General features: G+C 40.8%; 1 protein-coding gene across 1 annotated transcript in view; it reads left to right on the top strand.

Moving 5' to 3' along the window:
• SEMA3C (semaphorin 3C) overlaps window positions 1–12,322 on the top strand; it is a 163,344-nt gene that overhangs the window by 130,662 nt on the left and 20,360 nt on the right. The window contains exon 12 of the mRNA XM_050936876.1: window positions 2,694–2,916. Within this exon, the coding sequence (XP_050792833.1) occupies window positions 2,694–2,916 (223 nt within the window). The remainder of the gene's footprint in view (window positions 1–2,693; window positions 2,917–12,322) is intronic.

Raw genomic sequence — 12,322 nt, forward strand, 5'->3', positions numbered from 1 at the left:
GAGGAAGGGAACAGCTCATGGTGGTCTTCAGTGACTTCTCTGTTTGGCAGCTGAGAGACACAAGAGATGAAGCTTTCTGAATCCAATCCTTCGTGGCTAAAGGAATAATTTTCATGACACAGGTTTTGGGGCTGGTAATAGAGGCAATGCAACAGGTCCAAGAAGGATCTCTGGGACATGCCTGAAACAACTATCTAATTATCCAGCTGCAATTCATGAGGATTTATATGCCAGGGTGGTAATAAATAGGGACAGTTGAATCTGGGAATACACAGGAAAATGGCCTATGATCCGTGAGGAAGGAAGGTGGGGAAAATATGAACGACCATACTGAGTCAGACCAATGGTCCATCCAGCCCACTCTCCTGTCTTCCAGCAATGGCCAATGCCAGCTGCTTCAGCGGGCATGAACAGAACAGGCAATCATTGAGTGATCTATCCCCTGTCATCCACTCCCAGCATCTGAGAAATCTGGTCTAGAAGACGGAAAAAGTACCTGTCTTCTAAGGAAGGAGTGAAAGGACAGGTGATATTGGTCTAGGATGCAGGTGGGGAGGGGGTTCTCTGACATAGATCTGGGAGTGCCTTTGAGTTTTGGGGTCCCTTGCCATGAATCACCTTACTTGGAACCCTCAAAAGCCTGTAGCCAGCCCTGTTTGTCAGTGCTGGTTACAAATTTCTGAAATTTGCCCTGTGTTTCCTGGAAAATGAAAGGCCCATGAGCTGCAGAAAACCAATAGAGTTCTAGAGCAGCAAGAAATGAAAGATTTGGCTGGGGCTGAGAGAAGTCCCTGCACAGCACAGATTTCTATATTGAAGTTGATTTCTCCTCTTCCTGTCTTCTTCCTCACATTTCCCCTGACATACTCACAACCTGTCAGCTCTCTAAGGCTGGAATTACTCCCTTGTGAGTACCCCAGGGGACTGATAAATCACAGAATTGATTAACGGGATGGTTCTTCATTCAATGTAAAGAAAGGGCTAGAGTTGGGTGGGACTTTGTTACCTCAGATTGCTGTGGGGGGAGGGGCAGGAGGGAACCTGTCCCTAATAACCCCTCTCTATGAGGTCTTCCCATCTCTATCCCACCAACCACAAAATATTATTTCTTTGTAGGAGGGATGAGCCATCTGCCCCTGGGGTCCTTTCATTGTCTCACAATCAAGGAATGAAGGTGAAAGGCAGGGAGGTTCAGCTGTCTTTGTCCCTTAAAGTTGTACAGACACTGAGTGAGAACTCTCACTGTAGAATGCTAGAGGAATCTTTGAGCTCAGTGCATTTCTGTTGTCATTACCAACATAAATTTGGCACACCTGGAATCAAGCTAGGGCGCGGGGACCGTTACTGGCAGGTATGCAGTACCTAATCTGGGCAATAGCCTTCACAGCTGGATAGCTTGGAAAATGTGTGGGGCTTTGGAGGACAGGGTCATTGTAAGGCCTTTTCCTAGCACTCTACAGAAAGCTACAGATTCTTCTGACAAATCCCTGGCTCAGAATTTACCTGTCAAATGTCTCTTCATGCCTGGATGAGATATAGGGTCAAATCCCGACCTCCTCACATTTTACAGGGCCCTGAAAGCAGCAGAACTCCAGAGCTTGAAGAACTGCACAGAAGCTGCCTTGTAAACCCTGTGCTATGCAGCAGTGTATTGTGGGTGACTCTTCCAATGGTACCATAGATAGGTGCAGGGCAGGGGTGTGGCCATGTCGCTTGTTTACATGAGTTGTGTGCAGCAGGCCAAAATTTGATTCTGATTCAGGAAAACATGTAAACACATTCTTAGCTTTAAGTAGTGCTTTCAACCCGAGTTAACTGGCCTGACTGGGGATGTGGATTAAAGCCCAGATACTGTTTGCATTCGGGCGGGGAACCTACCCACTTTGCAGTAAGGATGCAGGCTAACTCACCTGTGGTCTGAGGATGGGTGTAATACCTCCAGGGCCTTCCACCAGTCTCCTTGTCTGCCCAGTTCTCTCATGAGTCACTGAGAAAGAAACACAGCATGGCTCAGCTTATTGCACCAGAAGTCCTAGTGAAATACACACGTGAGCACAGAACCAGTGAGGACACAGTAACACAGGAATGGCTTTGCAATGTAGCTTCTCACACTGGGGTTAGGCTTACCTAGGTACTCATGTACAGTCTCAAAGGGTCTGGGAAAGGCTCCTTGCATTTTCTCCCTTCTTGTGCATTTGCGCAGGGTTTGTCCAAATCTAGCCCTACGTGCACTGAACAACTATAACATACAGCAGAGGTAAGTATCTAATTAGGCATCTAAATAGACCTATTGGCCTTTACATCTATTTTTGTACTACCCAGAGGCAAGATCTTTGTATTTTTCCCCTTACTAGTCACTTGCATTCTTTGCAGTGACAACTTTAGGAGCTCAAGGAATGCAAAAATAAGGCCCCCGCAAGCATGGAGTATTGCCATCAGCCTAGCTTTTAACAACACACAAATATGTTTGTTTGTTTTGTCCCAACAGAGGATGGTTTATAGACATAGTTATTAGAGTACAACTTTTCCATTATATAAATATAATCATTTTCACATGGAGTATGAAGTGTTTTTTTGAAAAAATGTTACCATGTTGCCTGAACATCAGTCAATGTTTTTGGATAGATTGAACACAAAATATCCTTGATAGGTGCTATGCATTGTTAAGCATTATTATGAATGCTTCCTCACAGTGTCCTGGAGGAGCCTTTACACCCAACATGCGGACAACCAAGGAATTCCCCGATGATGTTGTAACCTTTATTAGGAATCACCCCTTGATGTTCAATCCCATTTACCCAATACACAAAAGGCCATTAATCATTCGGACAGGAACAGACTACAAGTATACAAAGATAGCAGTGGACCGAGTTAATGCTGCTGACGGACGATACCATGTCTTATTTCTTGGAACAGGTAAGATGCACTCAACAGCAGATATGCATAGAATTGTTTTATTTATTTAACTTGATGTACTGCATTGTAGTTTTTAGTCAACTCCAAATCCTGTACAGCCTATTGTCTTCACAAGTGCTTATTAAAACATAATTACTGTATATACAAATATGTCTTAAGAGCTATAATCAGAACAAAAATACAAAGAAAATAAAATGAATATTTATTGTAAAAAATAGAATGGTTCTCATCAGAGACAAAAGCCAACTTTGTTGTGTGCAGTGTATAATCTAGATTTACTTACCCTGAGTAGCATCATACCTATGAGTAGTACCATTAATTTCCATGGATTAATGTACTATTTTCCAGGAGTCAGAATATGGGACTCTGACATTGTATTATTACTAATTGTGATCATCATATGAGGTAAACTGCCTGTGAAAAGAATGGTAACTTGGCCAGAAAGTTACAGGGGCAGAAATAACAACTTCACAGTGACGTAAATATAGAGGGTTTTAATAAATAGAAAAGAGAAAACTGTAGTTCTAGTGGGACTGTGTTGTAGGACTTTCTATGTCTGATTCAATGATCACAAATATTTCCTTTATAACATAACAAATCAAATTCTGCTCTTAGTTACACAAATGTGAATCTGTAGCAATTCCATTGAAGTCAATGGATGTATTGACCTGACACCACTGTAACTGACAAGTGTAATGATTTTTATTAAGAACTGTAAGGTTAGAGAATAGTGATCCAATTTACTTTTCAAATTTATTGCGACATGATTGGAATTGCAGAGAACAATCAATCACTGTCAGGGAAATAAACTAAAGTAGATGATCTAGAGCTGGATCCTGAAAGCCCTCTGCATCTGGGACTGTCATTGACTTAATGGGTGGCTGTGCTTGTGAATGGCTTGAGGACTGGAGCTCTGATAAACTACCGTCCAGTCTTCTTGATTCTATTTGTTAGCACAGAGCAGTTTCAACTAATAATAAGGCAGATAATCCTCTGAGAACGGGTTTGTTTCTGAACCTCAGACAAGTCTTATAGAGATGTGGAACTACTGTTCCTGCCAACAAACTACCATTTAGACCACAGGGGTTTGGGAATCACCATCCTTGTATTAGACTCAGGAAGTCAAGGCTAAAAATCTTTCAAATCGCCGGACTTTTATGAGGAGGAGATTAAAAGAAACTCTCTTCACTCTTCTTAAAGGAAGTCCCCAACCACCAAAGGAAATAAGAATACAGAAAAGCTCTGTTATTGTTCCCATGGCAAACCGTCACGAAGGGCCTCCATTCACTATGTCATGATTCATTAGAATGACACTCACTCTCTCTAGTGGCTAGTGTACATCGTTATAAGGCATGGCAGTGATAGAAGATGCATCGAGCTTTGGGTATTGAATTACAATAAGAATTTAGTGAGCTTTGGATCTGGGCATTTTTATTTTTCTTGGCCATTTGATGCAAAATTAGTTTTAAAATTGCCTTGAAGGCTCCTGGCTTGTCAGGTCATCAGAATAAATAAGAAACTAATTACTGATTAAGACACTTTTTTCCCAAGCAAGTAAGGAAGGGGGGGGAGGGATAGCTCAGTGGTTTGAGCATTGGCCTGCTAAACCCAGGGTTGTGAGTTCAATCCTTCAGAGGGCTACTTAGGGGTCTGGGGCAAAATCAGTACTTGGTCCTGCTAGTGAAGGCAGGGGGCTGGACTCAATGACCTTTCAAGGTCCCTTCTAGTTCTAGGAGATGGGCTCATCTCCATTTTAAAAAAAAAAAAAAAGTATTAGCATTAGTGGTAGGCAACCTATGGCACAGGTGCCAAAGGCAGCACACAAGGTGATTTTCAGTGGCACTCACACTGCCCAGGTACTGGTCCAGGGGGCTTTGCATTTTAATTTAATTTTAAATGAAGCTTCTTAAACATTTTAAAAACCTTATTTACTTTACCTACAACTATAGTTTAGTTATATATTATAGACTTATAGAAAGAGACCTTCTACAAACATTAAAATTTGTTACTGGCACACAGAACCTTAAATTAGAGTGAATAAATGAAAACTCGGCACACCACTTCTGAAAGGTTGCCGACCCTTGGCCGAGTGAATCCAACGACAACCTGGGACCTTTGGATCCTTCAGGGTTTAATTTGACACAGTAGGTTCTATATTATCTTCCTATGGAAGAAGCAAAGAAGGGTGCTGTGCATGCTACTGTGGAAATCTCTAGAGGAAGGTTTATACGTGCCCTCCCTACTTTTTGTTCACATAGATTAGCATCAGCCATGTCTAAACAAACAAAAAAAAATCTTGGTCTTCTACCAGCATAGCTCCTCTGTGCCAATTCACTGTTTTTAATCACACAAATACTTTGGCTTGCAAGACTAGAGCTTTCAAATGAACATTTAAATGTCAGTATAATTTTTAAACTAGTAAACTAAACATATGATTTTTTTTAACTAGAGGAAAAAATACTGCTAAAGATTAATTAAGAAGCCAAGGCATATAAGTCTCCAGCTAACACAAGGTACATGTTATATCAGGTACAAAATATGTAGTAGTAATACTAATGAATAATGTGCTGTACATATAAAGTGCCTTACATTTTTGAAGCTTTGGACAATAATGATATTTAGCATTTCAATGGTTCTTTCCACCTCCGGCTCTCAAAGCTCTTTACTCCCTTTATTAAACTGAAACTCATTAATGATGTCACAGGTTTTAATGATGAACAATAACTTAGGACCCAATCCAGCTCAAGTCAATAAAAATACTCCCAGTGACTTGAAGTGGGAGTTGGATTAAGTCTCAAAGTCAACTGCTGAATATTAGTGAATTACTCCTCATCAGATTCCATTGAGGGAGATAAATACAGGCAAGCTCATTTTATACATTGGTTAGGCATCACAGAGAGCAGCTAAGTGACTCAGGCATGGATAAACAATGAGCAGGTGGCTCATTAAAGGTACTAACATACATGGGCTGGTTATGTGTGTTTGTTTTCATTCTATAATCTGCCAGCACACCCTCTTTGCAGCACCTTCTAACCCTATGGTTCTATGATTATATGAAGTCCAATTTAGTGCATCCTCTCAAAGAGTTAAGATTAGAGTCACAACTACTGAAATAATAGACTTGATGCCCTGTGATATGTACTATTTATAATTTCTGCTAGTCTATTTTTTTTGGACGTTACAATTCCTGGGTGGTGCAGAGATTCTTCCTAAGATGCTAATAGCTTCATAGCCCTGCCATAAAATAAACAGATATGACATGGGTACAGTGCCTCTCAACCCTTGTAAATACAAATGATCGAGCTTCTGTCTCTGTGAGGAAAGACTCTTTACACTTTTCCTTGGCTCCGTGCTTTCTGTGAGACTCAGGAGGATTCGATAAAGATATTAACAGTCAGAAGAAATGCAGAGGGGGGTTCTTTTTATGTAAGTTCATCCTAGAAGATGCAAAACACACATTGTATAACAGAGTTTCATTTGATAATTTCTTGGGAGCCCTGAGCCCTTCAGCAGTGGAGAATGGGACTTGGCACCTGGTGACAATTACGCTCAGTCTGTGATGCTTAGTTACTGCTGAACTGAGATGTTCCCAGTCACGTCTGTCACTGTCAGTGACCTGTCTCATGCTGCAAATTGGAGTGTTTTATGTCTTGCCAGATACAGAGCACACAAAATGTTTAGCTTCCCCCCTCCTCCTTGAGGGTCTCAGTAGTAAATCAGTTCCTGAGTGCAAATGAACGATAACAAAAGCAGCTCTAAGAACCCCTGTATTTTTCACCATGTAGCCATGGCACAGGAAGGGTACAGACAGCCATGTCTTTTTTTACATGAACGTGAAATAAATGTAATATTTCCTTTACTCCCCCCAGCCAGGCATGTCAAACTCACTGCAACTGTTCCTTGCCAACAGCTGATTTCAGTACAGTATTTCTTTTCTAAGCCACATGACTAGTGAAATAAATCCCATAGACCGACATTGTTCTTGAAACATTACACACAGCTTTTCTAATGATACCGATCTTGAATTTACGCTGTGCCTTTCATCCTGAAGAATCCCAAAGCACTTTATAAAACCCGCCAGGCTGATGCAAAGGCTTGACACAATGGAGATCTCTACATCCACTGCTGAAATGGAGGTGCCTATGGGGTGAAAAGCAGCAACTATTTAGCGGTAGATAGACAAGTGTAGAATACCTTATCATCCCAATAGAAACCACAGCTGTAATTAGCCGGTCATAGTGTAATTATCCATTTGCATATTTGACCATGACAATGAGGCTAATGCCCTTTCCTCTATGTCGTCTGGTCAAGACCTTGGATTTAGATCTCTTCTTCACTTATTCTGCTTCTCTGCTTGTCTAATTTTGCAGCTCGTAAAGCATTTTATTTCCCTTGCATTTTATTTTAATTACATTACTCCATGTCTCAAGCCTCCAAATTCTCCACTTTATCCCCTGGTAGGTTGTTTTCCATTTGTTTAAGAAAGGCAGCAAAGCAGCATGCAGGCATTTTCTTGAGATTAATATTTATTTTTTAAGTTTGCGACCTACCATTTGCACTTCCAACAGAGTGCACCAGATTGCGCAGTCCCTTGACTCTGCAAGCTTTCTTTATTGTTCTTAGTGTTATGAAAATATTTAAATATCCGCGTCAGGTTCAGGTGCATTCACCAATCACTGGCCATCCTTAAGAACTTTCTCGGCTCCTATAAGGCATGATGTCATTCAGCTTTTGGAAAGGGGCTGCATTACTATTGTAAAAGGTATTTCAGATTTCAGGATGATTTAGCACAGTTTCATATGTTTAACTTGGGCCGTGTGAATGTGGTTTTGTTTCCAGTGTCTAGTGTTGTGTGTGTTTGTTCAGTGTTTCTAATTGTCTTTCCTTTCCTTGTCCAATTGTTTGAACCCTTCATTTGAAAGACTGGTTGCACTTAGCACTTTCAGAGCATGAGGGTTAAAATATGGATGTCACATATGTGACTAAATCCCTGAGTGCTTGCTTTTGCAGTGTTACATGATGGCTGTCTTTTTGGAAGACTGACTCTCGCTAACAACAGTAGTATCCAGCAATGGAATAACCTATAACATGTAATAAACTACAGATTGTTACAGAGCTAGATAATCTGGTCAGAAAAGCAAGCATTAAAGTCACTAGTTTTGTGTTCTGTCTTTGTGCTCTGGAAGAAGGTTTTACACAAGAGTAATACCGAAGGCAGCCTGGTCCCCCCGGTCCACTCAGGCATACTGAGCGAATCATTTGAAGCGTTATGATGATTTTCCTGCTAAGCTTTTTTACCCTTACAGCCATTTTAGGAGTTGCAAATTCCCCCCCGCCCAGGTGTGTATCCTGAGGTCCCTACTCAGTTCTTACTCAAACTTACATTGACTCTCAGGATTTTGCCTAGAAATGGAATGAGTAGGTGCTGAGTGAAGATCTAAGTAGTTAGCCCAGTAATTCTTTGCACTTACAAATTGCCTTTTGGGAGAGACCTCAAAGTGCTTTACAGACTATTCATTAAGTTTCACAGCAAGTCTGCAAGCTGAGAAAGTATTATATCCATTTCAAGATGGGGTAAACTAAGACAGAGAACAGTTCAGTACCTTTGACCAGGCCATGCAGCAAAACAGTGACAGAGCCAGAAAGAGAGAGCCCAAGAGGCCTGACTGTCAGTCCTTAGCTTTAACTGCTAAGCAGTACAACCATTCATCTCAGAGTCTCACCTGCTGTCCCATGACTGAAAGGATTTCACACAAAGAGAGTTTAGGCATCATGGAAAACTTATTCTTTTCTTTTTATTTATTTATTTCAAGTCAATGAAATGTGCCCAATCAACAGCCTTAAGGTACTGGTACAACCAGGGCAAAAGCACTATAGGTTTTCTCACGCTGCCCCACCAATCTTCCTCATGCCTCAACATCAGGGATCCCCTCAAAGGAGGAGACCTCTCCGTAAGATGTTTATCACAGTAGCAGTTAGTGTCAACTGTGATGGTGGTTTTGATGATGTGGACAGCCAGCCCTTTGATTTGTTATTTTTTTCTGGGATTGTTGTTTGTTTATTCTAAGTCTTTCTTTGAAGTTGGCAATACTGAGCTAAAATGGTCATTGTGGAAAAGAACGGTTGGTGGTAATTTGGAAAGAGAGATGTAAACTCAAACCTCTTCTGTTCAATCCACAGTATTTCAGCCAAACAGATCTGCATTTGATATCACCATTCATTATTTTTTACCTCCTTTGTTATACACTGTGGGCCAGGTCATCAACTGGTGTAAGCAGCATAGCTCAACTGGCTTCTACAGGAACCTGCTGATTTGCACCACCGGAGGATCTTGCACCTTATTTATTTTTTCATTCACAATGTTCTCTTCCTCTCTCTGTATTCCTTTCTTCACAGTCTCTCACTCTCTGTTTGTTTTCCACTCTGCTGACTCTCTGCTCCATTTTCAAGCTTAGGGGATGTTTGCTCTTTCTCTCTTGCTGTTCACTCTTTCCAATCCCTCATAAAGGGATTGTGATCCCAGTAACGTTCGAGTTCAAGTCAAGCTTTGAAACCTGGGTTGTTTGAGAAGGTTTGGCATGAAAGAAATTGCATTCTCTCAATATTTATTATTTGTACTATGGTTGCCCAAAGGCCTCGGTCAGAACAGAGACCCCTAGTGTGCTGAGCACTGTACAAACACAGAGGAAGACACGATCCCCATGGTGAAGTGAGAGTGAAAAACAATAGGAGAGAAGGAGAAGGGAGAATGAAGTTGATAGTAATAAGATGATCATGTTGTTAAATAGGTTAACTATAGGTCTAATTCAGAGTTTACTGAAGTCAATGGGAGTCTTTATATTGACTTCAGTAGGCTTTGGATCAGGCTTTATGTTCGTGATTACTTTGTTCCAAGTCATTTGAGAGTTTGATTTATATTTTGGAATTCAAATGAACCCCAAACTCAAAGCAAAGCACATGGGTCAGCCTTGTAAGGTTCACTGAAACCTGTGCGAACTAAAGTTGGTGGATTTTCCCCAGGCCTGTACCTGCTCTCTAAACAAGAATACTGCTTCATCTTTGGAACTTAACTCAGTATTTCCAGAAAGTGCTACTGAGATAGCTGCTATGTTGGTCAACATACCAGGCATTGAACCAGGGACCTGGAGGCACACATAATGCACACTGACCAGTGGGTTATATAATGACAATGACAATGATTATCTATGGCTAGGATACTATTAACTGTGGGGCAGGAAAGCAATCATAGCAGCTTTCTTTATTAGTTTATGTGACTGTAGTCTCCAAAGAAAGGGTGAATGTCACTAGTTGGTAATGGAAATTCTCAGGTCTTGATTAGGGATGAAGGTCTAGCATTCCAAGAGTTTTGTCTACATTCGAAAGAAGCTAATATATAGTAATTGACCTTGCTACAGTAGGTAATAATACCCATGTTGTACAGAGAGAGGTAAGGAGAGAAGAGGTCTGTCGTGTGAAGCAATGGGCCAGATCCTGAGAGGTGCTGATGTCAGAGGAAGTTGCAAGTGCTCAGCAACTCTCAGAATTTTGTCCACTGGAAATTGTGGAACATGCCAGAGGGAAAAAAGTATAAAACAGTGTTTCACATGTGTAGCGTAAAGGCCACATATTTAAGGAACTATAGCAGGAGACCAAAGAGGCCGTTGAAGGGAAAAGTAATGTGTAAACGAGAATCTGCTTTAAAAAAGGAAAAAAAGAAGTGGGGAGCTAGGAACTCAAATTATCTTATCGTGCAAAGAGTAACTTCCAGATAACAGAAGCTTAATATATTGTAGCTTCTACGGTCTCAGCTGGGAAAAGACTCCTTTTTGGTTCACATTCTACAGAGCTCAACCAATAGACCACCTATTTGAACTAAGGCTGCACCTACCTACAGCTCAGCCAGATCTCTCCTCTCCTTGGCTCTCTCTCTTTCTCTCTGTTGCAACGTGGGTATTGACACATACTGTAGTAAGGTCAAGTGTTGTGTATTACCTACAGAGAGACCAGTGAAAGGCATACATCTGCCATGTAGCTAGCTATATTCTAGTGTTTAGCAGACACAATGACTTGTCTCCTAATTTAGTAGAACTAACACATTCTTTGCCAACTTCATCTTTGGAGTGACTCTAGGGAAGTCAGTAGAGTTACTCTGGGAAGGAAATGGTCCCTCTACTTGTCAGATTTTTATAGGATCTTGTTGTGAACATAAATGACACATTCATTCTGTGTCTTGTATCTTGCTTGCAGAACAATAATGAACTGGAAAACACATCAGAATGTATGTAATTTTGTATATCTCTTGCGTCCATGACTATTTTGCCAGCATCCTTTCCAACTTTCCTTTTGACCCAGGAATTTAATTCCATTAACAGAAGTGAACAAATAAGATTTGCAACAAAACTCAAATGTAGTTATTCTCAGATCAATATGTACAAGTGCATTTGATTTGACAACCATTGTTCTTATAGTCTAGAGAGCTAAACATTTTGGAAAAGGGACTAGGAAAGCCATGTGGGGACCATTATTTTTGTTTCACTTACCAAGGAAAAGACTGAACAATAACAGTAAAACTGGTGTTACTGTGTATTGTTGGGGAACAGCCCACAGGCCAAGGTTACTCCTTGCATAAAAAAATTTTAATGAGCAATTTTCCACTGTCAAGCTTTACATTGCATAAAATAGCTTGAAAATATTATAGCAAGACTAGTAAGCACAGTAGAGCGGTGTGGAGATTCCTTATGATAGGGAATGTATCTGGAGACAAGGATCTAGCTTGTCATGTTAAAATAATATTGAGACAACAGGCAATAAATTGAGATACATATGGAAAATATGTCTACTTGCCCTGTTTTATCAAGGATTTGCAGCAGCTAATGATTCAGGAACCCAGTTTTCAGATGTGGAGTTCCTTATAAGGACACAAGTCCCTGAATTTGTATGCTCATATCAGTGCTTAGTTATATAAATGCCCATACTGGTCTCTTCCTGTAAACTCTAATTTCAGCATTCCATTTCAGGGTTTGTACATTGAAGTCCAGTTTACAGTTTTAAACGTGTGGCATGGATTGCTACACCGTTGAAATACACTTACTTTTGTATGGGTCAGACCCATATTGCACGTGTGAGGATAGGAAGGGTCTGTACCAATGTGTGTTTGAGTATTTTACATCCTGTAAGTGAGGTTTACAGGACACAGGACAGGTAGTTGAGAGTGTTTTCCAAAATTCATCACAATCAGCAACTCCTCCCCACCAGTATATTGTATATCCCGATATTGAGGGAACAAAGGACATTGCTGGAGAAGAGTCATAACACAATGCTGTGAAGGGAGGTAAGAAGGAGAGGGAGTGGAGGCAGACTGTGTGTATAAGCCTCACATATTCATGACTATTTGACAGGCTTTATA

Source organism: Gopherus flavomarginatus, chromosome 1 (assembly GCF_025201925.1).
Source record: "Gopherus flavomarginatus isolate rGopFla2 chromosome 1, rGopFla2.mat.asm, whole genome shotgun sequence".
NCBI lineage: Eukaryota > Metazoa > Chordata > Testudines > Testudinidae > Gopherus > Gopherus flavomarginatus.